Here is a 23,753-nt window from a genome sequence, read left to right on the forward strand (position 1 = left end):
ACAATGCTAACCGCTATATACCGCAGCACACAGGCAGGAAACAGGAAGGCAGCAGATAATTTATCCATAAGCTGTATGGATTTAGGACCTTGAGGATGCCAGATGTTTCCAGGCCGCCTGCATCAGATCAGACTACAGTTGCACTGACCCGCCGATAGCAGCGCGATAAAGCCGCAGCAGCACAGAAAAGTTTATCCAGTCGAACCAGCTTGTGCGCTTTTACGCACCCGTGGAACAGCAGGGATGGGAGCTAAGCAGACGCGCGCAGAGAAGTACCAGGACTTGATGGACAAAACTGGATGTAAGTACGGAAAAGTCCATTAGGTGCTTATTTAATAGGGACTGTGTAGCTTTTAATTTACTGCGGAGCTCCGTTGTGTTGGATGGTTCAGTTTTTAGCGAATATGAGTCGTCCAGAAAAAGAAAGGTGACACAGGTAACTAGACAATCACCAACCACTGCACCAAAGTGAAGTCTTTTTTATAACTATTTATTAGTATTTAGATAGTTGAGTGAAATGCTACTGAACTCAGTAAACGAGGTGAAATGAAATAATGTAAAAGACAACCCGGTGAACATTTTACGCATCAAGTGACACCCGGTAGTTTCTATTAATAAAGTATTTCTCCACAAAAAGAATCCACGCTATGTGGGAGTTACCGTGACCTTTACAAGATTTGTTCATGCATCTATTTATAGTGAAGGTACATTTACTTGAAGTAATCTTTTCTTTTTTAAACTTTGCAGTAAAACACCTTATCTGTCTTCATACATCTCTTTATGTAGATTAAAAAAAAAGATAGACGACGAAGTGAAACAAAAAGTGGACAAACTACAGAAGTGAGAAACCCCTTTTTCTAGCATAGGGAAGGATTGTGGTGTGAAACTTCCACAGTGACATGCACAGTTTAATCAACAAGGATAAAGTTTGCAGCCCAGACTGAGCCCAACTTTATTGATTGCTGAGACTTTGGACGGTTTTACTGCTTCCCCAAAGGTGAGGCTTTGGCCCAGTTTCTCTGTGGGCTCAACTGAAGATATTTTTTTGTGGATTTAATGTTCATTGTGGACGGTGTGATGAAATGTCCTATTGCTACAGGTGTATACTTAATGGGTTTAGCACAGATTACACATCCTGCTGTTGTTTCTAATTGCTCCATGTAATTGAGGTCAGTCCTGTTAAATCTGCAACTGCTGATCTTGCATCTGTAATAATAGTAACATCACCTAGTCTGACAAACAAACTTGTTTCTGCATGAGGCAATAGTCTGCAGCCAGAGTTTCTACTGCAAACATCCATTTAGCTGCTCCTGACAACAGGAAAATATGTGACAATAAACACACATGTTTACAGAAACGACTCAAAATGCCAAACCCGTCTTTATACGGGACCAGACGGAACCAGATTATGATGTTTGAACCTTCCAGTATGTGGCTTCTAGTCCACACAGTGAGTTAATGATTCAAGGAAGTATTTGAAATGGCATAAAAAGGTATGTTTGCTTTGCCATTAGGCTGATAGCAGAGTTGCACCTGATCGTTTTAATTAAAACACAGTCTACAGCAATTAAAGAAACTTCAGAAATATGTCTCTGTGCCTCTTAGTGCTAATAAGCATTTGTTTACTTCTAGACATCCCTGAAAAAAAAACAGGTGAAGGATTGCAGGAGGCCTGTTGATGGATGAAGACTAATTATAGGTGGATCTCTGACGTAAGTTCATGTTGTTGATGCTTCTTTACAGTTTCACCGGAGCAGATCAAAAACCTTCACACAAGATTTCAGCAGCTGAGTGACAATGAAGAGACAATAAGGTAAGATTTTAAAAACAAACCTGCATTCACATGGGGATAAACCTTTACTGGTCAGCTTGCATGTGGCTTTAATGGAGAGCCAGCTAAAGATGAAACACTCGCGTCCAGCATAGTGGCTGGAGTGGATTGTGGGTATTTCTGGTATGTCTGGCTCCGGCACAAACAAGTAACGTGTTGACACACACAGGGTGAATTAGTGCTAATGCAGACACGCTGGGTAAATACAATATGTTGATGCATCAGGAACATAGAGCCGACACACGCTATCATTCATGTGTAACCATGACGTTGCCACAGTGGCTTGCTGGTAGTGAAAAGCCATAAGTTCTTGTTTTGCAGTTCTTTCTCCTGTCAGTTTACCTTTAGACAAAGATACTGTTCTCTCTACTTCCCATATGTAATGTCTAGGATTACTTGAAAGTGTAAAAACATGCTGACACTGTACATTAGTATCTGTTTTATGATAATGGATCTTCTTTTGTCGCACTGCAGCCGAGAAGACTTGGAAAAAATACCGGCCCTTGCCAACAACCCAATCAGAAAGCAAATTATTGAGGCCTTCTTCGATAAAAGGTGAGTACAATCAATTTACATTCTGTCTGTTGTCCATATGGCTAATGGCCGTTTCACTTAATATTACTGGAACGCTTTCCAAATTAAACCCGTTTATTATGCGATCAGTCAAAAGCTGACACCTTCTAACTTCCATATTTACCAAAGGTCAGCCTGTCCAAACAGTGACATTTACCATCCTCCATGTTAAGTAAATATTAAATGCAAGATACCGGCCTGTATCGGCTGTTGACACAATGGAGGCTTGTTGTCTTGATTGGAGGAAACGTATGGAAACAACAGCCGTAAAAGCAGCAATAAAATCCCCTTTATGCTCTACGTGTTGAATTAACATTTCATTACTGTGAATGAAATCCTCAAATAAAGGACTAGTTTGTGCTCTTGGGAAATAATGATTTACGAACTGATTGATACCACTCTGCTGATAGCACAGCTGATTGAGGTCGGTTACATTTCGCAATCAGATGTGCAGTATACAAAAAAAAATGAGTGCACCCCAGTGAAGAAGATTCAAAACTGTATGATGGTACAGTATTTGTATCACTTCTAAGTTCAATAGTCGGGTATTTGCTTTGATGTAAAATAAAAAAAATAACAGTTTAGATTTACTTTCATTGCCTGTTTTTATTTTTCCCAGTATTTGATATATCCAACTTTTTTCTAGTGACAAACCCAATCCTCCTTGACATGGAGGGTACTACTGTTGCACAAATTACAAATTGGAGAGATGTTCTGCCTTTTTTCACCTTCTCCTGACTGAAGGGGTTGAGTTTCTTTACCTTTGTCTTTAAAATACCCTCAAAAATGCTCTTCTGGATTTAGGTCAGATGGCATACTTGGACATAACTTTGACTTTTTTCCTTCACTGCAAAAACTCAAAATCATACCAAGTCTATTTGTCTTATTTTTAGTCAAAATGTCTCATCCCACTTGAAATAAGATAGTGGTTCTATGGCTTCCTCCATGCCTCCTGATTACTGATGCATCAGGGTTTCCACGGACTATTAGTTGGTTCTGTATCCTTTCCTATTTTGTGAGGTGACACAATCAGATTCTTCGGTTCCTCTGACAGTTCTTTTTGCATGTGGAGCCTTGATGCAGACATGGGACAGGACATTTTATAACTACACTGATGCAGTTAGGATAATCAGAAATCACTAGTAGCTTAAAACTTGTGTGTCAATGATCACAATTTACTTTTGTTGCACTGAGTTCCTACTTTGTATTTTTAATAGTCTTTCAAAAGGGTTTGGTTTTGATTGTTCATTAGGTGAAACATTCTGCTTGTCCACTTATAAATGATTTCCCACAGAGGTGTACTCACCTCTGTTGTATACTGTAGGAGTGGTTTTATTGCTTTACAGTCTAAAGGTATTTATTTCTCCACGTACTGAATTTGTGCAGTGAGTCACCCTTTTATTGTTAAGCTATATTTATTGTTATTGTACTGTTACTATGAATACAATTAGCCTTAAGAGGAGAGTTACGGCGCACTAACTCTTGAGAATGTTCATCAAACTCTCAAGTGTTCTATTTGTTTGGAACCATGAGCTGTAGAAAGTGTCCAATGCATGTGGTTTCTAGCTTTATCCTCAAGAAGTGCAGTGTTAAACACAGCGTGTAATCCATCCTTTAATGAGAAGAAACAAGTTAAAACTGAGGGTTTCATTGCTTGTCGTTTACATTTTAAAACCAGTTTGTCATTCTTTGGAAAGCGCAAATACAACAAAACAAACCGCAATGTGGACCGTCCAGTGAAACAGTCATCTGAGAGCACATGTGACTTCTGCTCACAAGCACACAAGCATGTGCAGAAGTGGAACTTCAGGAACCAAAAAAATACTTCAATGAGCCTTTTCACTTTCCGATTTGGTTTGGACTGTTGAAAATGAGATTCTCAGGGTATAATTGTATCCATTGAATCAGATGATGGAAGTTCATATTTTCTGGATTTACATCAATTCTTGAGAAATGCACTGGATGCATTAGATACAGTTGGCTTATTTACAAATACTGGAAATACTGGTGTGTGTATACCTTTCTAAAGCAGTATTGGTCGAATTTTCCCTAAATGTTGATGTCTTTTGACTGCGACCCAGGAACCAGCATCAGAATGAGGTGGGCGCCTTCCAGGAGATTGGCTTCGAGCAGTTTCTCATGGTCATGTCCCACTTCCGGCCTCCAACTTTGAAAACGACAGAAGAAGAGAAGGAGGCTATGAGGAAAGAGAAGCTTCGCTGTGAGTAACTTTCCACCATTTCTTAATAACAACACTACACGAGGCACAGCGTTTTAAGTGCACCACCCTCCCAGATGACAAATCCTCGATGTTATTCTCAATTTTCAATCACCACCAGCCTCATATAAAGAGTGTGTTGACTGCATGTCAGCTATTACGCTGGAGAAGCTCTTAAGTATTCATGACTTGGCTGGGAACGTGGCCAGGACAGCCGCTTTACAACCACAACTGTCACAAGTAGAATGAGAAGATTTGTAGCTACAGAGCTGCGACTCACATTAAGCGGCAGATATTTGTAAAACATTTGCTAATAATCCATTTGTTGATCCATGCCAGGAAGCGTTTCACAATGAAGCTCGGTAGTTTACATTTTTGGTTTATCTTCCTCCCCTCAAAGCTGCCTTGTGTGATTTATGACCTACATTTCCCAGAATTCCCACTACAAACTCAGTGTGAAGTTGTTGATTTCAGGCAAAAGTGTGTAAAAGGGCATGACTTGATCACTTGGTTGGGTCACATGTTGAAGTGGTAACAAATCTGTAATTGTGAAGATGCACACTATCCCACGAGTAACTCTAAAACTGAAAATGATAGTGGCCTGGATAAAAGATTTTTTTGTATTTTGGCCTTTATTTCTGAGAGTTCTGCATTGAAACCTAACCCAAGATCCCCTCTTTTAATGTAATTTGACTAAAAACAAACCCTACATTGTGCACATCCCTGAGTAAATTTGTGTTTATTCAAACTAAAGCAAATTTATTGACTCAACAGGAAGGCATTTGGGCCTGTTCTCAGCAGATTCTAGTCCTGTAAAGGGCTTTAAATGCTGTTCCATCAAGTGAGACATGTTTCAAGTTACTCCTTGTGCATGCAAATGGAACAACTTTAATGTCAAAGAAAATTATAGAAGTCACAATGTAAATTTTTGCCCTGGTGTCTCGTGGGAGCTCACTGACTGTTTCTAATCGTAGCCACAGTCCGTCCTCAAATTGCAAAACATCTTGAGCAGTGCTGGATTCTGGTCTTTTTCAGCAGGAATTCTCTTTTGCTCTACTTCCTTTTTTATTTTTAGTTGCATTATGTGAGGGCTGTGAGGTGCACTTCACCATGGTAGGATGTTGGAGGTGGAATGGAGCATGGTACTGAATGAACTGGAGAGGATAGGTGCATACCGATGTGTGGCTTAGTCTATTGATTTGATCCACAGGTCAGTGAGTGTGAGGGATATTGCACTTGAATACCATGATTGCCATAGCAACAAATATTATACACTGTTGCAATGTCTATTGTGAACAAAATCATGTAGAAAGAAGACCTTACAACTCTGTAAATGACACATTTTAAAGTTTTCTTCTGAATGAAGGTAATCTTGTGATAGTAGCAGCCATTAGGGCTCGACCTATATGGGTTTTTGTTTGTTTTTTTGTTTGAAAAGAAAGGCCAATAACTAATATTTGGGCCTAATATGTATTAAATGTAATGTTCTTCTTCATGGGCGACTGTAACTGAATATATAAAACAGAAATAGGAGTGATTAAGACGCTCTCCTCTATTTATGTGGGATCCACTGGTCAGTTTGTCTCCTGTAGTTACATCTACTGCTCCATCTTCTTAATCTTTCACTGTTTTATCACTTTTTTGCTCACTGAGGGCCCATATCTTAAAGAATTATTATTTATTGTTTTACAGACTTTGTTTCTGCCTTTTAACTCAGCCACTAGCCATTAACGCTGCCTTAGTCACTGCCAGAGAAGCTAATTTCATGGTTTGTGGCAACGGCTTGGGTTTCTTGTTCAGTGTTTTGCTGCTTAAGAGACATTTCTGAGACCACAGTGACGACAGACGCAGAGAGGAAGCTGGATCAGGCCTGCAGTAGCGCATTTAACCGATCAACAATCGGCCAATAAAAACACTGATAATCAGCGGCAATAATCAGCCAGGCTGATAAGTGGTCTATCCCTATCAGCCATTGATGTACTGCGGCTACAAAGTTATGATCTTTTTCTCTTGGCATACTTGGCGAATTTTCCAATTTGCCAAAATATGAACAAACGTAAACTCAAGAACTGCAGTCCATAGCCAATTAGCAACATTTCTTCATCTGTTTAGAAGCGTAAATAATAGAAAAATCTACTTTTATCATATTCGGGATGAGAGTGTCGCAGTGTCAGACTTTATAACCCTCTGGTCTAGTAATGTGTTTCCTCAGAACAAGGAAATGTGCTCGATAAATGACATGTAGATTAATGTGACTGTATAGTCTTGTAACATCCTGTTAGTGTAAATGGAATTCATGATAAGAGCACAAAAGCCAAGTAGTCTCCAGGGTATGAATGAATCAGATAGGTTGCTCGCTTTCTAGTTAAAGTTTTTTTAGTAATGTGAGTTTTAACTAACAATTCTTAAAAGTTACAATAATTTCTCTAATGCTCTCCCCTGGAGTTTAGCAAGGTGGTCACACTGCAAACACAATTTCTCAAGAAATGCATCACAGTACTGAACCTGAAGCACAAGAGTTTTGAAAAAAGAGATAATTTCCACCAGAAAATGTGTTTGTCTTCTGTCTAAAGATAGATCGTGTCCAGTCCTGTTTTGTTACACACACACCATTTATCTGAATGTGTTTTGCTGCGTACTTCCCACATATTTTATGTCTTTCAGAACCATCACAGTGATAAATTTCTACCTTAGGAATTTAATGAAAAAAGAAAATCTGACATCAAATATTGATGCGCATTGCCCAAGGAAACAAATTTTTCTTTTCCTTTGCTGGTGCTTTAGGACGGTTAAATATTTCTCATGAGACTGAATATTGTAAGTGACACTGCCATTGCAAAAACTGACATTGTAGCAGTGGTGTTTCTGATATAGCTTGAAGGACCTGCCGCTCTATTGTGCTCTTATCTCCACATCAGATAAACCTTCTTGCAATCAAAACTTCCTCTGGCCCATTAGTAACAGCCTGTGACTGGAAGATGGAGATTTCCTTAGAAGGCAGACCTACCACTTAATAATATTTCTTTTCTGTCTTCTCAGTCCTGTTCAACATGCACGACACAGACAACGATGGCACCATTACCCTGGAGGAGTACAGGAAGGTGAGAAATCAACCACAATCGTCTGCTTTTTCACACTTAAACAGCATCAAGTTGTCTCTAAAAATGAGTCATTTTCAACAGTTAAGTATTGCAGTGGAATATGCAGGCATGCAGTCATATATTTGTTTAAACCGGACAAGAAAACGCCTTAATGTTAAAGTACATTATTCTATTAGCCAGTATTATTAGGTTGCTCCAGCCCCTGCTTTCAGTTTAGACTCTATACATTTGGGTTCTTTGCTCAAACAAAACCCCTGCTGTCTGGTACACAACATGACAACTCTCAATGTAAGCAGCACTAAAATGAAAGCAGATGTTTCTGAAAATTCAATCTTAACCTTAAGAACAGCAGTGTGACAAAAATATCTCAAGGCATAATTTTAGTCATCGAATTACTCCAGTAACTTGAGGAATCGTTTCAGCCCTACTACGAATAATCAAAACCGGTCAATCAGCTGAGCAAACCCTTGCCTGATACATCAGAATTTAAGTAAAGACGTTTCTTACCTCTTGCTTTTAAACCCCAGTGTGGATTTAAAGACTCCTAATGCTGTTCCGCTCTCATCCAAGGTAGTGGAGGAGCTTCTGAAAAAGAGCGGCGCCATCGGCCTGGAGGCTGCCAAGGCGATAGCAGATGCTGCCATGCTGGAGGTGGCGAGCACAAATGTTCCCCACATGGTAACAGAACTTAGCAACACTAACCCGTCAAAATAAGATCTCACAGTGGCGGCAAAGCAACAGAGTCATTTGTCCTTTCATCCTTCCAGGCTCCAGAAGATTTCTATGAAGGAATTACGTTTGAGCACTTTGAACAGGTTTGCACTTTTCCAACTTCAACATGTCAAAAAAAAAATTGAATAGAACTTTTCAGGTAGGTTTAACTGCATTTTGTTTCCTGCCCACAGATTTTGAAAGGCCTTGAAATGGAGTCCAGGATGCACATTCGCTTCTTGGATGTGGACACGACGACAATGCGCTGTGGGAAATCCAAGTCTTGAAAGAGTTGAAATGTTTATGTTGCTGCTGTTTTTAGCAGAAACTCTCCAGTCCATAAAAGGAACTAAGCCAAACCCTTTCTAATATGCACTAATGTATTTTTGGACAAGAGGGAAGTAATTATAGATTTAACACTATACTGTATGAATGTTTTTATACGGATTGTTAAGACTGTATGCCGTTTGTGCAATTGAAGACTTGACTGGAAGCTGGAAACAGTCAAAGCACGATTGTTTCTGTAGTTCTCGAAGAGTTCAGTTTCAGAATGTTGTCTCATCAGTTTTCAACTTTTGTCACATATTTCAAAGAGATTTATTCCCATTATTGACCAAAACCTCTTACCTTTAATGAAACTTCCAACTGTCACACGCCCTTCTCTGCGTTCTCCAGCTATTCTACAAACTCCCAGCCCGTAATATGAAGGATTCTTTGTGCTTCGGTCCAAAGGTTGACACGTTTGGTGAAGTCAGTCCTGCTCAGTGGCTACTCTGACATTCATGGGTCATCTATCATGGCAAACATCCAAAACGCAAGACTGCAGGCACATACCATTCCTCTGCAGCTCTAAAGTAGTTCTACATTTCACAAGTGTGTTCCACAGACTCAGACCAGTGTAAGCAGCCACTGCTGTCCTACCATGAAAAGCCACTATTTCTTGAACACTAGTTATTTACTTAGAAACTTTACTAACTTGTCACTGAATTATGTTAATGAACAAAATAAATATGGGACATCATGATAAAAGAAATGCACGTGGAAGATGTTCTTTTTTTTAGGGAAACTATTAAAAATGTATTAAGAAGAATCTTATTTAGTAGATATGACAGAAACAATTGATCAAATCCAGGAATTACAAAAAAGAATTACAGTAATTGTTCAAATTCATTACTATAAATTAGAAATGCCTATGCAACACTTACATGTACGCTTCCAAAACCTCGATTTAATTAGGACGATAAAAAGGAAACTAATTAAACGAAAGGATTCAGTTTGGAGAATCAAACTGGTGAATGCTTCTATTGTCCTTTCACTTACACAGTGAGTCCATTTGCAGTTTTAGAAAACCCAGCGTCAGTGGGATGAATGGGAGCCGGACAGCCTGTCGTAAGGCACTGCCAGGCCGATGTTGTAGTTGTAGCCGTGTGACTCGGTGTAGTCGGACCTGCAGATCGGCAGGACGTGGTCCTGTGATAGTGCGTCCTCAGAGAAGTCGTAATGGCAGATGACGCCCCGGTGTCTGAAGTATAAAAACAGTTCTATCAGCAACAATATTTGAGATCTTTTTTATTAAAATGTTTGGAAAATAGCATGGAAAAGGGACATTTGAGACATAAAACTGGAAACATGCTACCAGCTACATCATCTAATATCCCATTTAGAGTCATGAGGGATAACTGTCTTGGTGATAGCAATGGCGTACTATTATTTAAAGATCCCATATGATCCCATATGGTCAAAATGCATTTTATTGTGTTTTGTGCTTCTTAAAAACTTTAAACACTTAAAAACACTTTGTAGCGGTAAAGAAAAAGTCAACTAGTCATTGCATCTGTCAGCTTCTCTCAGCTCCCTGTGCTCACATATACTGCTTTTTAATACAGCCATATTCACAATAAAGCTGCTTTCATTTACATATTTTTCTGCTTCTGTTGTCAGACAACAGAACAAGTGTGAAATAATCACTGAATCAAAGCCCATTAAGACTGCACATTAACAGGCAGTCGCTTCAGAGCCATTTTCCAAGCTGCAGCTCTGCACTGCTAAACTGCTGATGTTATAACCTCAGCATCGCCTAACAAACTCACCAAACACATGAGCTAAAAGAAATGGCTGTGCTCGGCATTCGATGCATTCGTCAAACAACAAATCAGAGAGAAAGTTACACACAATAAAGTGTGCTGGTTTTGCTCACTAAATTACATATTTGTGTCATTATATTACAGATGCAGAGAGAGTCTTCTTCCTGAAGGAGGTGGAAACAGCAGCACCTCAGCTGCATTTAAAGCTGTAGTCTACAAAACATCCAATTTGGAAAGAGGCTAATTCCAGTCATGAAATGAGTCATCTTTGCTGTATTCTGAGCTCAAAGGAAAAAAAACAACCCTGACTGAAGCATCTTGGGGACATGTGAAACTTTGATTAATTTGTAGAAAATGGGCATAATATGGAAACTTTCAAGGAAAATTTTAACTTAAATACTGTAGTCTATTTGCTTAGGTTCAGCTACAGCCGAAAATTGCTAAAATCTGCCTACCAGCATATCAAAAGCCCACTAACATATTATATTGTGTTTGTTTAATCTGTATCAAAACCAAAATGCAAAACCTACAGACTGAATTAAGTCATTTTGTTTTTTCCCCAGATGAAACTAACAAGATCTAACATGTGGATGTTGTTACCTTTGCACAGAGCCAGGCTACCTGTTTCTAGTCTTGATGCTAACCTCATGGGACAGGCAGTTTTTTATATAGAAATGAAAGGGGTACCAGCCTTCTTCCTCAAGAAATCAGGCCAGCATGTTTCCTAAAATAAACTCAAGAGTTTCAGAAGCTAGAAGTTTTGGTACAGATGAGGAATGAAATTTACTGACTTTTATAAACTCCTGGGAGGTGGATGTGCAGAAGGTTAACAAAAAAAAGAAGTGTGGGAAGAAGAGTGTGACCTGCGATGAGCTGTAAGGTCATCGTCTGTGATGCAGGCGCCCCGCGGCGACTTGTCATCGGGGATGTTGGCTGTTACCAGGGTGCTGGTGTCGAAGCGAACGTGTCTTACAGGATGCCTGCAGTAACAAAACATAACACCTCCAGAGTTAAACATAGAAATCACAATATTAGTTGCGGATGTGTTACTTTTACTCTCCAAACTACATTGAAAAAGCTACCAATTGCGGATAGACCGATTATCAGCCTGGCCGATTGTTGCGGCCGATATTTGGCATAGTTCTGATTATTGTTATCTGTATTTTTATTGGCTAATTATTGATAAATTAAATGCTCTATTTCAGGTCTGATGCAGCCTCTTCTCAGTGTCTATCGTCAGTCACTCTGTGGCCTCAGAAATGTCTCTCAAACAGCAAAAACTGAATAAAAAACACGAACTGTTGCCACAAACCAGGAAATTAGCTTCTCTCCCAGTGACTATGCTAATGGCTAGCAGCTACATTTGAAGGCAGCCACGGATTAACCTGAAACAGAGTCTGGAAAACAATAATCAAGCTCAAAGATCTTGACCTTATTAGACAACAAAAGTGACTGAACAGTGAAAGATTAAGAAAAAAGAAGAACGCCAGACACAACCACAGGAGACAAACTGATCAGTGGATCTCACATAAACAGGAGAAGGTCTTAATCTAATCACTCCTGCTTCCAGTTTACATATTCAGTTAAAATCACTCTTATTAATGAAGAAGTCTAGTTACGAATGACAGGTTCTCTGCCATCACATGCTGTTAAACATTACATGTAATGTATATCAGTTCCAAATATCGGACAATCATCAACATCAGTATCGGCCCTGGAAAAACCCATATCAGTCAATCCCTATTAAATTACCAATTCAGTTTTTTTTTTAACCAGTGGTCCACATAAAGATGCACAAACTGACATTTCCATTTAATTAGGACCTGGGGGTGTGGCACTCAACTGATTCCAAATTACAGCCTAAGTGCATCTGTGAACACAAATGAGGAAGAACATGTCTACAAAGCCATGAAATAAACATAGAACTCACAGCTTAATTTACTCGGATCTCACAGGGAAGCAGCTGATTTGTGTCATCTCTGAAACCCACATTTATCCCTGTGACAGTTTGTAAAGTCTCAGAGGCCAAAGTCCCACCTGTTGTGCATCTCCCACAGCTTCGCTCCCATCCTCATCTCCCAAACGCACACCAATCCTTCGCCGCCGCCGCTCACAATCTTCCAGTCGTCCGCCTGCACCGAGGTGACGCCCAGGTGGTGGGCGTACAGGGACGCCACGGAGGAGCCGGTTCTCAGGTCAAACACCCGAACCCTGAGGAAGATAAACTGTCATTTATTTCACCATAAAACTGAACTTATATAGGTCAGAGTTAAGAAACACGTTTGAAGTTGTTTTATTGTCACAGTAGATAAGATTTCTATTTAGATAGTTGTGAGACTCCACACTGAGCACAATGGAAACAGTCATTTCCAGTGAAGCATTTGGTCATTTTGAATTTCACTTCATTCTAACGGAGGCGGAGATCTAAAACCAAGACGGCACAAGAGAGTACAGTTTGTCAAAGGGTGCATTCATTTACAAACAAAAGAACACTATTCTCACTTCTTTTTTTTGAAGTAAACACTGAAAGAGGAGCATGAGAAACTTTCCAACAAATATCCAGCCAAGAGCCCAAAGACAAACCGGAGCAGATGTGCCATTGCAAACTTTAGTTCCAGCCTTATTTGCTGGGAATCTGGCCAAGCATCTCATGATTTTACTCACTAAAGTAAGATTACAAGCACTTAAACTGAAAAAAACCCCATAACTGTAGCAATGAATAGGATAGAAAAGTAAGTGTGAATACAGACTGAAACACAAAATTAACTAAATGTGGAACAGATGTTGTATTAAGGAGGCTTAAAGTTGTTAATTATGGTACAAAAAGAGGATAAAATGAGAGAATTTAGACCAAAGGACTAAATGAAGCCTATAATCAGCAATTAAGGCACAAAAAGAAAATAGAATGAGATAATTTAGAGCAAATCATGTAGCTGGAAATAACAGGAACACAAAATAAGTGAATAAAGACACAACAGATGCAAAGATGGTGAAGGAAAAATTGCAGAAAGACTGAAAAAATATGAACATGAAATGTATGTAACAATAAGTATATATATGATGCATTTAGTGTGAATTATTGACATGCAGCAAATATACATTAAATAAACTGTAAAATAATTCAAAAACAAAACACTTTAGCACCTATCTTAAGGCTTAGCATAATAACTGATATAAATGCATTTTGTGCTTTTAGATTTAATGATCTCATTATATGTACCCATATTTTTTTTACTTAATAAAGAAGTCTGATTTGGATATTTGTCTTTATAACCCTTTCAAAGGCACAACCGTGTTAATAAAAAAGATAAAAAAGGAAGCGTGAATACAGACAGAATCCCAAAACTAGATAAATGTGGAATAGATGTTATATTAGGGAGGCTTAAAATGATCAATTACAGGACAAAAAGAGGACAAAAGGAGAGAATTTAGAGCAGATCAAGACGCTGAAAATGACATTTAAGCCTGAAATACGTGATTCCACTGATGCAAAAGCGCAAATGCAAAGATAGTGAAGCAAAAACTGCAACAAAAAAAGAAAATGTGCATATACGCATATGTAAATATACATTAAATAAATTAAATAAACAATTCAAAGGAGTGTCAATTGCTTATAATCCTGCTGCACATATCTCAAAGTAAAGACTTTCCAGATGGAATTCAAAACACAAGCCAAGCAGACAACCTCTTAACCTGAATTTCCACTTTAAAACAACTGATTTAAATGCATTTTGTGCTTTTAGATTTAATGTTCTTATTATTTTTTTACTCATATATTTGCTTTATAAATATTCCGATTTGGATATTTTGCTTTATAACCCTTTCAAAGAGCACCTCATTAATTCTGCTTTGAAATAAGTGGGGGGTTTTTCCGATATCGTGGTGATTATTGTGATTATTATTATTCATTTTAAAGTGCTAGTCTTTATGGTGGATAAAAGGCAATAAGGGCTGATTTTTTGCTTGGTGGGTTTCATCAGCAGCAGAGGCCCAGGGGACCGTCAGCTCCATCTGTTGTCATTGTGGCTTTATTGCAGCTGAAAGCATCCAGGACATGACTCCATCCAGGCACAACCTTCTTCCAAGACTTCATTACCATAATCAAATTCACTTTGGGGACTGAGACAGATTTCATTTCCACTTCCAGAACTTTTTAAAGGAATCAGGCCTAAATGGCTAAATGGGCACGGCGGGCTTGTTGCGTGCTGTTAGTTTTGCCTGTTTAGTGGCATTACGTGATGGAAGCACACGTTTAAACAATGAGGACTGAACATTACTGGCAGACCGCGGGGAACCATAAATCTCGTGCTGGAGGCGGCTCGGTCTTCGGTGAACTGTCACCGGCCAGACTCTTCTTCATTAATCAAGAGCAGCTCTGCCTAATAAGAGAAGTGTGGGAGAGGCTCAGATAACTCCTGAACAGCTATTTTCCTCGAGCTGGAGTAAGACATTAATCATAGACCCTGAGGATGATGTCGGAGTCAGTCTTTGGTGGAAATTCTGTGATTGCAAGTGGTTTTTCAGCTTAACTTGAGTTGGATATTCCACATAATACATATATTACAGATTGAAAATAGCAGATGTTGGCAATATTCAAACAGATTTTCTGCTCTGAAGACATAAAGCCTGCAGGTTTAGATTTGTATTACCAGAACAGCATTGTTCGCTTTTGTTTCTACTAAATTGCTGGGGAAAGTTTGTGTTAGTGCTGAACGTGTTGCAAAAGAAGCACAAGTGAAAATGTGCAGAAAGCTACATAATGTTCAACTATATTCAAGAGGAAAGGCAAGTGAGCTATTTTTTATCCAAGTGAAGGTGTATCATTATTGGAGTCCAATATTCATCTATGGTTTTTAAAAAAAAAACAACAGTATGTCAGACAGCAAAAATCATTTAGAAATGTAAATTTCTAATGTAAACTGATGTAGTTTATCTTCAATAGTCTTTGAATAAGCTAGGAATATGCTTCATTCTTTAGGAAAAACTGATCAAACAAATGCTATATAAAAACTGTACAGACACTAGCCCAGACGTGACTTCAGGAAATTGATTTATTTACATTAGTTCAGAAATTAAGTATAATTGCATTTGCATTTGGCAGTAGAAGTACGTAATATTCTTTGTCAGGTATTTACTCTTAAGGTAAGTGCTTGGTCTGATGTGGGAGAGAGAGTTGGCCAAGTCTCACTAAAGTGTTTTTTAAATTCTTCCTGGCAGAAAAATGAAAGTCCAAACTGATTTAGAAAGCAATTTATTGTAGATATTTTATTTAAAGCAGTAAATATCAACCTTATTAATTTATATCGCTACAAAGAAAGTCTGGGAATCATAAACGTGTGCAAGATGCATCCCTAAAGGTGTTTTATGTGAGATTTTGTCTCTACAAATTTAGTATCTGCTAACCAGCTAAGCCCAGCCCGTCCTGTCTCATGTTTCTCTACCTGCCAGGTGAGCGGGTCGCTGTTGTGGAGGAACATTCTCCAACTAAAACGCCACCATATTGGTCTGCTATCTCTATTGGGCAAACTTGATGTTCTGCTTTGAAGCCTTACAGAGCTTTATGTCGTAATACAAGAGCCAGTTCTCCACCTGCTGCAGGTTCTGGTTGGGTTCAGTTTTTTAAAAAGCAAAACAAGGACTACCGTTGTCAGATGCAGTTATTTAGAGTCTGTAGGATGAAAGACTCGCTGGAGAGGCAGCTGAATAACACTGAAGACCACCACAACTTTGACTAAAAATACTTAAAAACAGCACCTTTAATCCTTACATGCATAAGTGGGTCAAAAAGGACCCGGTGAGGTCTTTTTCTTGTGATATCTTTATAATGAAAAGTTTTTGTCATTTCATATTCCAGTTATTCCTCAAAAAACATGTTTTTGATATAAATCACTTTAAATTTTTAAGTAACCTTTTATACTTCTTCTAAAATTGTAATATTTGTATTATTACTTCAAGCTCTTTGTCACTCATCATAAAAGAGCTGATGCACAAATTTGGAGGGATGGAGAGCAGCAACAGAGTGGGAAAATGTCAACAAAATGGATGTTAACATTCTTCTACTGCTGTTCTGTGCAATATTCTTCTTTTTCAACTTTCAAAATGTTCAAAATCTGTTATAAAGTGAAAAATAAATGTATTTCAAACATGAAATCATTCTTGTGTGGACAAAAATAGGATACAAACAATAGTACAAATGATTATTCTTAACTAAAGTGGCAAAAATGGCATAAAAACACATTGATTGTTATATGGGTCATTTTTGAGCTACTTATGGAAAAGTGTAGGATCCAATCACCCGTGCATCTAAGGATTAATGTCTCTATAAAATGAATATATTTCACCATATAAGTGATGTGTTGGTGTTGCTAAATGGAAAAAAAACACCAAAATTATTAGGATTCATAGACTGGGGACTTTAAATGTCTGCACAAACTCATGGGAAACTATCTATTAGTAACTGAGATATGAATGCAAATACAGAAAATCTCATTGCAGACCTATAAAGTTCTTAAAGTTAACTCAATCCAAGATGTCAGCAAAGTGCTCTCAAGTCCGTTCTGCATAACAATAAGTGACCAGCAGCTACAGGTACGGCGCTCATTATTTCATCCCTTTCTGATGCTGTATCCAATTCTACTCTTTGCCCACATGGTTCCCGTTTACACATCACGTGGCATCTTTCCCGACAGCCCTTATCTGGACCCCTCATTTGCTCCTTGGATCTCGCAAAAAACAGAGGGACAGAACTCATTTGGACAAAAAGAAGGGATGCATTAGTCTCTGGCCTTAAGCCACCCTGTCGAGGGGCCAAGATTTGCCGACTGTCCCCTCGGCGTCCCTCCCCATTTCCATTTGTCCTCGACTGTGTGCTGCATCAGCTGGGGCCAAAGTGGAAGAGCCAAGCTGGTGTGTGCACCTCTCCGGACCAAATCTGATCCCAAAGCGAAGCGCTGAATTCTTCCTTCAAATGCTGTTGTTGAATGATTTCTACCACAGCAAAGCAAAGCCAAAACATCCTTAACTGAGTGTTGTTGTTTTGTTTTTTTTTTGCATTTGTACGAGCGCTAGAAGTCAAAACTACTAAAAAGAGGGAGAAAAAAACAGAACCTAAACAATACGATGTGGTCTGTCTTTCGCTTTAAGCCAACCACTTAACAGCCAGATGGATTTGGTGCTGAATAGAAACAGCGGGGGCAGCTTTGGACGAAGACACGCCAGGGATTTTTCCTTTCCTGCCAGCTCATGCACCGCAGCATCCGCTAACAAGTGCAGAATAGATGAGAATGGCTCTTTTATGTGTCTTTTTCCTCAACTGGAGAGCCAGGTTAGCAATGTGGCAAGTGTGTGCACATGCATGGATGCGTGTGTTTGTGTGAAGAAAGCCAGTTTTTTTTTTCCCCTCTTCCTTTATAACATCCTCCAGGTAATGGAGGAGACAGAGAACGAGGAGCAACATTTCTATTTAGGACAAAGAACAAAATGTCTCTCTCACAAGAAATTCAATGCCTGTCTCTCTTTTTCACCGAGCTTTCAGGAAGCTTTGTTTTTAAAGGCAACAGTTTGTCTGTGAAGTGTGAATAACGCACAAATTAAATGGAGCCTCGTCTTCTCACACATTTTCTAAACACCTGTTCTTCACGTCGAGTAGCCTCAACTTCCCAGCCTCCAGCATCAGGTGTTTAACGCACACGCACGCCGCTTAGCTGAAGTTCTTGCCTCACTCTTCTGTCCTCATATACTCTTTGTGTATTCTCCAGCTGTATTTAAGTTCTTATTGTGTGTGTGTGTGTGTGTGTGTGTGCCCTACCTTCTGTCTTTGTTTCCGCACACCAACAGATGTGGGGGGCCGTCTCTCAAGTTGATGCAGGTGAAATCTCCCGGAGAGTTTCCGACACAAACCGTCGGTTTGCTCGTCTCCAGGCTGTAGACGTGGATCTGGAATTCAAGAACAGACATCGGTCTTGTTCAGATTCAACCTTGAAGTCAACCTACAAATTCATACGTTGCAAAGTTGGTGACCCATGTAGCTCTTCTTAGTCACTTTAGGACAATGTAGCTCTACAGTCATTCTAAATATACAACCGATGCAACCAAAGAGCTTTAGGAGCCAAACAGTTAAAGTAAAAACAGTCAAGCTGTCGAAAATTAGGCAGTTGAGGGAAAAAAAAAGCTCCCAACACAAGCAAGTAAGCCTGAATATGCATCACTAGAGAACATACTGTTAGCGGAAGTATTCGTTCATGTCTTTGGATGGCAGAATTTATAGTTTGTATAAAGAATCTGCAATCAAATATTATAAAGAATGACTTGAACAGAATGTAATGTGAATGCAACTTTTCTAGTCATCTTTTCCTTTAAGAAGGGCTACAACCTATCCAGTGTTAATCTGACAGTGGAAAACACTCAAATTACTTCTAAAACTTAGCTCTTTCTCTTTGTTTAATTTACATGTAATTTGAAGTAGTAGAAACTCCACAACAAAGATGAAGAACTGCAGTAGTATTGTGACTATGCTTAGTCTTTATACCTGCATTAGAGTGCATATAAAAACATTAAAGCCCCCCTCCGATCGTTCAAAAACCCCTAAAAACTTAAATCTGTGTGTCAAATTGACATATTTTACAGATATTTTGAATGCAAAAAACATTTCTTGTCTTAAAATGACTTATATGTTACTGTATACCATTGTTTTTTTTCTGGACAGAGAATCTTAAATAAATTTTGATGTAAAATCTGAAGTTCTAAATGTACATCTTCTCTTCTGAAAAGGGTTACAATTCCTTCACTGTTAGTCTGAGGCAGGTGTAAAGACTCAAATAATTGCTAAAATTCAGCTCCTTTACATCACAGTGACTGTTTCATTTCAGTCTAATTTGAAGGAGCAGACTCCACAGCAAAGATGAAGAACTGTGGAAATATTGTGACTACTCTTTATCAGTTTATATAAATGTATATATATAGTGTATATTAAAAAAAACATTAATTCATTCATTTATTCATTCATATATCCACAGTGAAGTCATGTTTCTATCTTTAGGATTGTTGATCTAACCCCTAAAAACTCAACTTTGTGTATCAAATTTACATATTTAAGATCATATTCCATAAAACAAAATTAAAATGTCCTAAATATCACTCTACACCACTGCTTCCTCTGCAATGTGCCCATCCATGAAGTTCCTACCTCTCTTTATTCACCTCTCCCTGAGTGATGAAGCTCGAGCACACCAGCTCACCCAAGACTACTCTGGGAAGTTTAATAATGGAGTAATTCAGCCATGAGTTTGTTCAGGAAATCAATTCTGAAGAGGAATAATGATACAGAAAGCCCCACCCTGCAAGATGACAGGATTGGCTCCTTAGGTTTGTGACACAGGAAACGCCTGAAGCTTAAATCTGTATTATAGAGGCCCGTCATCAGCACGCCGCAGTATCAAGATAGAGATGCTCAGCCATGGATGTGTCTTCCAGCACATAAAAATCAACACATGGGCACATTATCAAGGTTAAAAAAAAACAACATAATTTTCACCAGAGGAGGCGTTTAAATCCCTTCATCTATTTTCACCTTTAATTACAACTCGCCGGTCAGAAAGTGCATCAAATTCTCTTATATACTCAATCAATTCTGGTGCATTTTGTCTTTTCTCCATTCAATAGAGTGCTACACATCCATACATAACTAATAATGATGCAAAAAATACTGCAGCCCTGTACTGAACAATAGGAAAAACAACTATTATTCCTTCCAGTTAGTTAAAAGCACTGCAGCACTGCAGCACTCAAACTGGGAAAACAACAGCCTCGAGGCAAACTTCAATTACCATCAGGGATGCACTGCCTTTGGCTCGACGGCCGTAATAAACTTTCTTCATAAAAGTTACAATGATGTCATCTGGAGCTGGCCTAATTGGTCAATTAGCGGCTGGTGTTTTCTCATCCAAACGAGGCAGAACAAACAGGATAACCGCCAGGCAAAATTGTCTTTGAATAATTAAATCGACAAAGAAATTAAATCGAGGAGGGAGGGAGAGAGAAAGAGCCAAAAGGTAGGAGAGAAAGGGAAAGAGGAGAGAGGGAGGGATGGAGAGACAGCAGCAAAGATGTTTAAAGGAAGAGGAGGAGAAAAAAAAGAGGCATGATGTAAGCCTTGAGGAGGCGCCAACAGTTTTTGTGTGTCCCTTATTTGGGCCAAGCAGAGCTTTAATTGTGCACCACCTCGGGGCGCAGCCCAAATCACAGCGGACTTTGAAATGACAGCTTGATAGGATTTGGACAGCAGAAGAGAGAAGGGGGGACGACGAACTGAGAGAGAAGGAAGGGAGATGGGGGGGGGGGGGGGGGGGGGGGGGACGAGGAAACGAGGTGCAGCCTGCTGTTCTCAATGAATCACTGCAGATTTGGGAAGATATTTTCATTAAATATCTTCCCGCGTAAATGAAGAAGCGTCACCGAGGGAGGAAAAAGGAGCCGTTTTGTGAGAATACTGTGGACTGTTACGAGAGCAGCAGCAGCATGTTTTGAGGAAGGATAGTCGTGAATGTAGCTGTAGAGGAGCTGTTAGGTTAATGCACTCGCTGGAGCTCCAGAGAGGCTTGCAAACAAAAGAAAACCCTAATGGTGGCTTGTACTGGGGGACGTTAATGGAATTACTCTCCATGCTTTTAGAAAGATGAAAAATTTTATAATTATTACGGCACCTTCGAGAAAACCTTTAAGGCCGCCTGTATTGTTGAACACATTTGGCAGAATTTGGTTTAATGAATGTTAAATCTCGTATCACAGAGCAGGAATCATGTGCCGTGGAGGGCCAACTATCAGCAGGCCAACGAAACGAGCCACCAGCTGACTTCACTGATGGATGCTGTGTGAAGTAGAGGGGAGGAACTCAGCACTGAAGCTACCTGCTGGGATGAGTGGCTTGAATGGAAACCTGCAGACTGCTGGCTCCCCTACACGCACCACCATTCCCCATCCATCCCTGTCTTTGCACAAACACCCACATCAAAAATAAATATGGGCTCAGAGCTACATTTGGTTTAGACACCATGTGGACAAACAGAGATTTGCACATTGGACCAGATGCATGGTAATTGTAGGTTTGCGGTTTCATGGCAATTGACGCTTCCAACTCATCCCATTGGACACGGCAGAATCTGGAACTTGCTTTATTTGCAGCACAAAATGCTCAAGTCTAATGACTGTACTTCATACATAATTTTGCAGTACACAATGCTTATATTATTTGGACTACTGTACAGAGGCTTGTGTTGTGTTTTACTTCTATGCAGACAAACAAGAAGAAGCTAGTAGAGAGTGAATGAGAAAACTTATTGGTTTGTGGTTTTAAGAAAAATGAATCAATCAAAGCAGACATTCCAATTTAATCCTTTGACGTACCTGTTGCACTTAATGGTTTTTCGTCAACAGCTCCAGCAAAATCTCAAAGGTGCTAATAAGTACATAGTAAGAGCTGCATTCAGGATGGCCCAGCATGTAGTTTCCTCTCAAATTCAATCCCTTCTTTTAAATATAGAGCAACATGTATTTGCTATTCCAGCATACGGTCTCTGTACGACAGAATGAACGCCATGAAACAATAAAGAATGCGTCATACTGTAAATGATAACTGACAGATCAAGAGTGGTGTCCAGCATTTGCATTGCGCCACACATTTGCTGATCTTTGGATGGTTGCCCCACTCTTCCTGAAAGGTTTAGTGAATTTGGTAGACATTTTGGGGGACAGGATGAAGTTCTCAGACAATCCAGAGATTTCTGCAATGATTTCTTAGACAACAAATGTGGACATTCAAGTCTACGACTAAACCCCTAACTGACCTGCCAGCATCCTGCATGCTGGCATAGTCCGCTTTCATCTTTCTTTTATCTTCTGTGGTGTTATATAATTTGAGTATAGCTGCATTTTAAGGTGGCCTTTTATAGTCACCAGTCAAAGGAGTGTCTGTGTACTGGTCATAATGTCTGATCATTGTCTGACTAGAGTGTGGATTGACTCAGTGGTTGAGAATTTGTCACTAGTTTAATGTCAAGACTGGCCGGGGTAAATGTCTGCCCTTCGGAAGTCTGGTTCTGTTGGAGGTTTCTTCCCGTTAAAGGGTAAGTTTTACTTCCCACTGTTGCCAAGTGTGAATCTTTTGGATTTGTTAATCACCTCAGCAAATTTACTACAGAAAAGTCTGGAAGCATGTAAATGTTTTATTCACTGTATATAGAAAGGTTCAATGTTAGCTTGAGGAGAGGATATTTGTAAGTTGCACATTATCGTTTGGATTCTCTCTAAAGAGTAGATGTTTATCAGTTTGTGGGGTAAACTTATGGAGCAATCGGGATGATGAAATGACTCTCAAAATGAGCACAACTACAAAAAAATATGGGAAAACATATGAATGAAAAACGTATGTAGAGTAAAGGTGTTCTTGGGGTTTCTTAAGAGGTAAATAGGTATGAGGTTTGAAGCAAATAGGACACAGTAACATTTGAGATATACAGACATGCTTCAGGTAAGAATCAACATGTTGTCAGACATTATCTTAAGGTTTGGGGTTTCTTTCTTTTTCATTTTGTATTATTCATATGTATATATATATATATATATATATATATATATACACACACACACACACACACACACACACACATATTGCCTTAAAGCTGCTGTCCGGAGTTTGAATCGCAGCGTCTCCCAAAACACTGTTGGTCCCACCCTTCCTCCCTCTGATTTCGCCCCTTTATTTGTGCACGAGCAGTACATGAGAGAAGTGCCCGGAGTGCTGCAGCATATGGCCTGTTTTGCTGTTTTCCACTCCTCTACATTTAGTAAATAATAAAGGAATTACGTTATAATGCTGTATTCAGTCTAACTTGTCCTAATACCAAAATAACATGAATCTGCTAGGACGAACTAGTAAAGTTTCAATATGTGATTACACTCGTGTATCCCTCTCGATGACGTTGTTTATCAAACTTAGTGCATTTACGCGTGTATATGTGTTAAATTGTTTATTTATTTCTATCTAGAGTTCAGAATTGCATGACTCCTCTGACGAAGAGTATGTCCCAGACGCCCCAACATCTTCCTCCAGAGGTCGGGCATCTAAACGAAGCCGTCAGGCGGGCTATGGAGGCCGTGGTCGGGGAGCGACGCGAGCACCCCGAGCCAAAAAACGTCCTGCAGTCTCTTGGCCTGACAAGCCGTGGGATTGGTAACTTTTC

The 23,753-nt window shown here is 39.3% G+C and overlaps 2 protein-coding genes and 1 long non-coding RNA gene across 3 annotated transcripts in view; 1 reads left to right on the plus strand and 2 right to left on the minus strand.

Moving 5' to 3' along the window:
* Positions 1 to 62: 62 nt before the first annotated feature.
* tesca (tescalcin a) lies at positions 63 to 8,951 on the plus strand. Its single transcript, XM_022213123.2, has 8 exons — positions 63 to 301; positions 1,744 to 1,813; positions 2,306 to 2,386; positions 4,486 to 4,625; positions 7,662 to 7,723; positions 8,294 to 8,401; positions 8,491 to 8,538; positions 8,629 to 8,951. Exons 1-8 carry the CDS (start codon positions 244 to 246, stop codon positions 8,719 to 8,721), a joined length of 660 nt encoding a protein of 219 aa, XP_022068815.1. The 5' UTR covers positions 63 to 243; the 3' UTR covers positions 8,722 to 8,951.
* LOC110964406 (uncharacterized) lies at positions 4,006 to 8,631 on the minus strand. Its single transcript, XR_002596585.2, has 3 exons — positions 8,231 to 8,631; positions 7,630 to 7,705; positions 4,006 to 4,571 (listed from the first exon to the last, which is right to left on the minus strand). It is a non-coding gene; the product is annotated as an uncharacterized LOC110964406 (long non-coding RNA).
* A 559-nt stretch (positions 8,952 to 9,510) lies between the features above and the next one.
* fbxw8 (F-box and WD repeat domain containing 8) overlaps positions 9,511 to 23,753 on the minus strand; it is a 31,447-nt gene continuing 17,204 nt past the window's right edge. Inside the window, exons 8-11 of the mRNA XM_022213115.2 lie at positions 18,326 to 18,453; positions 12,556 to 12,729; positions 11,382 to 11,498; positions 9,511 to 9,956 (exon numbers count right to left, since the gene is read on the minus strand). Coding sequence (XP_022068807.1) covers positions 9,791 to 9,956; positions 11,382 to 11,498; positions 12,556 to 12,729; positions 18,326 to 18,453 — 585 coding nt within the window. The 3' untranslated portion in view covers positions 9,511 to 9,790. The remainder of the gene's footprint in view (positions 9,957 to 11,381; positions 11,499 to 12,555; positions 12,730 to 18,325; positions 18,454 to 23,753) is intronic.

The sequence above is a fragment of the Acanthochromis polyacanthus genome, chromosome 7 (genome assembly GCF_021347895.1).
Source record: "Acanthochromis polyacanthus isolate Apoly-LR-REF ecotype Palm Island chromosome 7, KAUST_Apoly_ChrSc, whole genome shotgun sequence".
NCBI lineage: Eukaryota > Metazoa > Chordata > Actinopteri > Pomacentridae > Acanthochromis > Acanthochromis polyacanthus.

Excerpts from the sequence above, each read along its gene's own strand:
- tesca (XM_022213123.2), top strand. The coding sequence starts at position 244 with ATGGGAGCTAAGCAGACGCGCGCAGAGAAGTACCAGGACTTGATGGAC. Across the intron at positions 4,626-7,661 it reads GAGGAAAGAGAAGCTTCGCT|TCCTGTTCAACATGCACGAC; the intron begins GTGAGTAACTTT and ends CTGTCTTCTCAG. Across the intron at positions 8,539-8,628 it reads CGTTTGAGCACTTTGAACAG|ATTTTGAAAGGCCTTGAAAT; the intron begins GTTTGCACTTTT and ends TCCTGCCCACAG.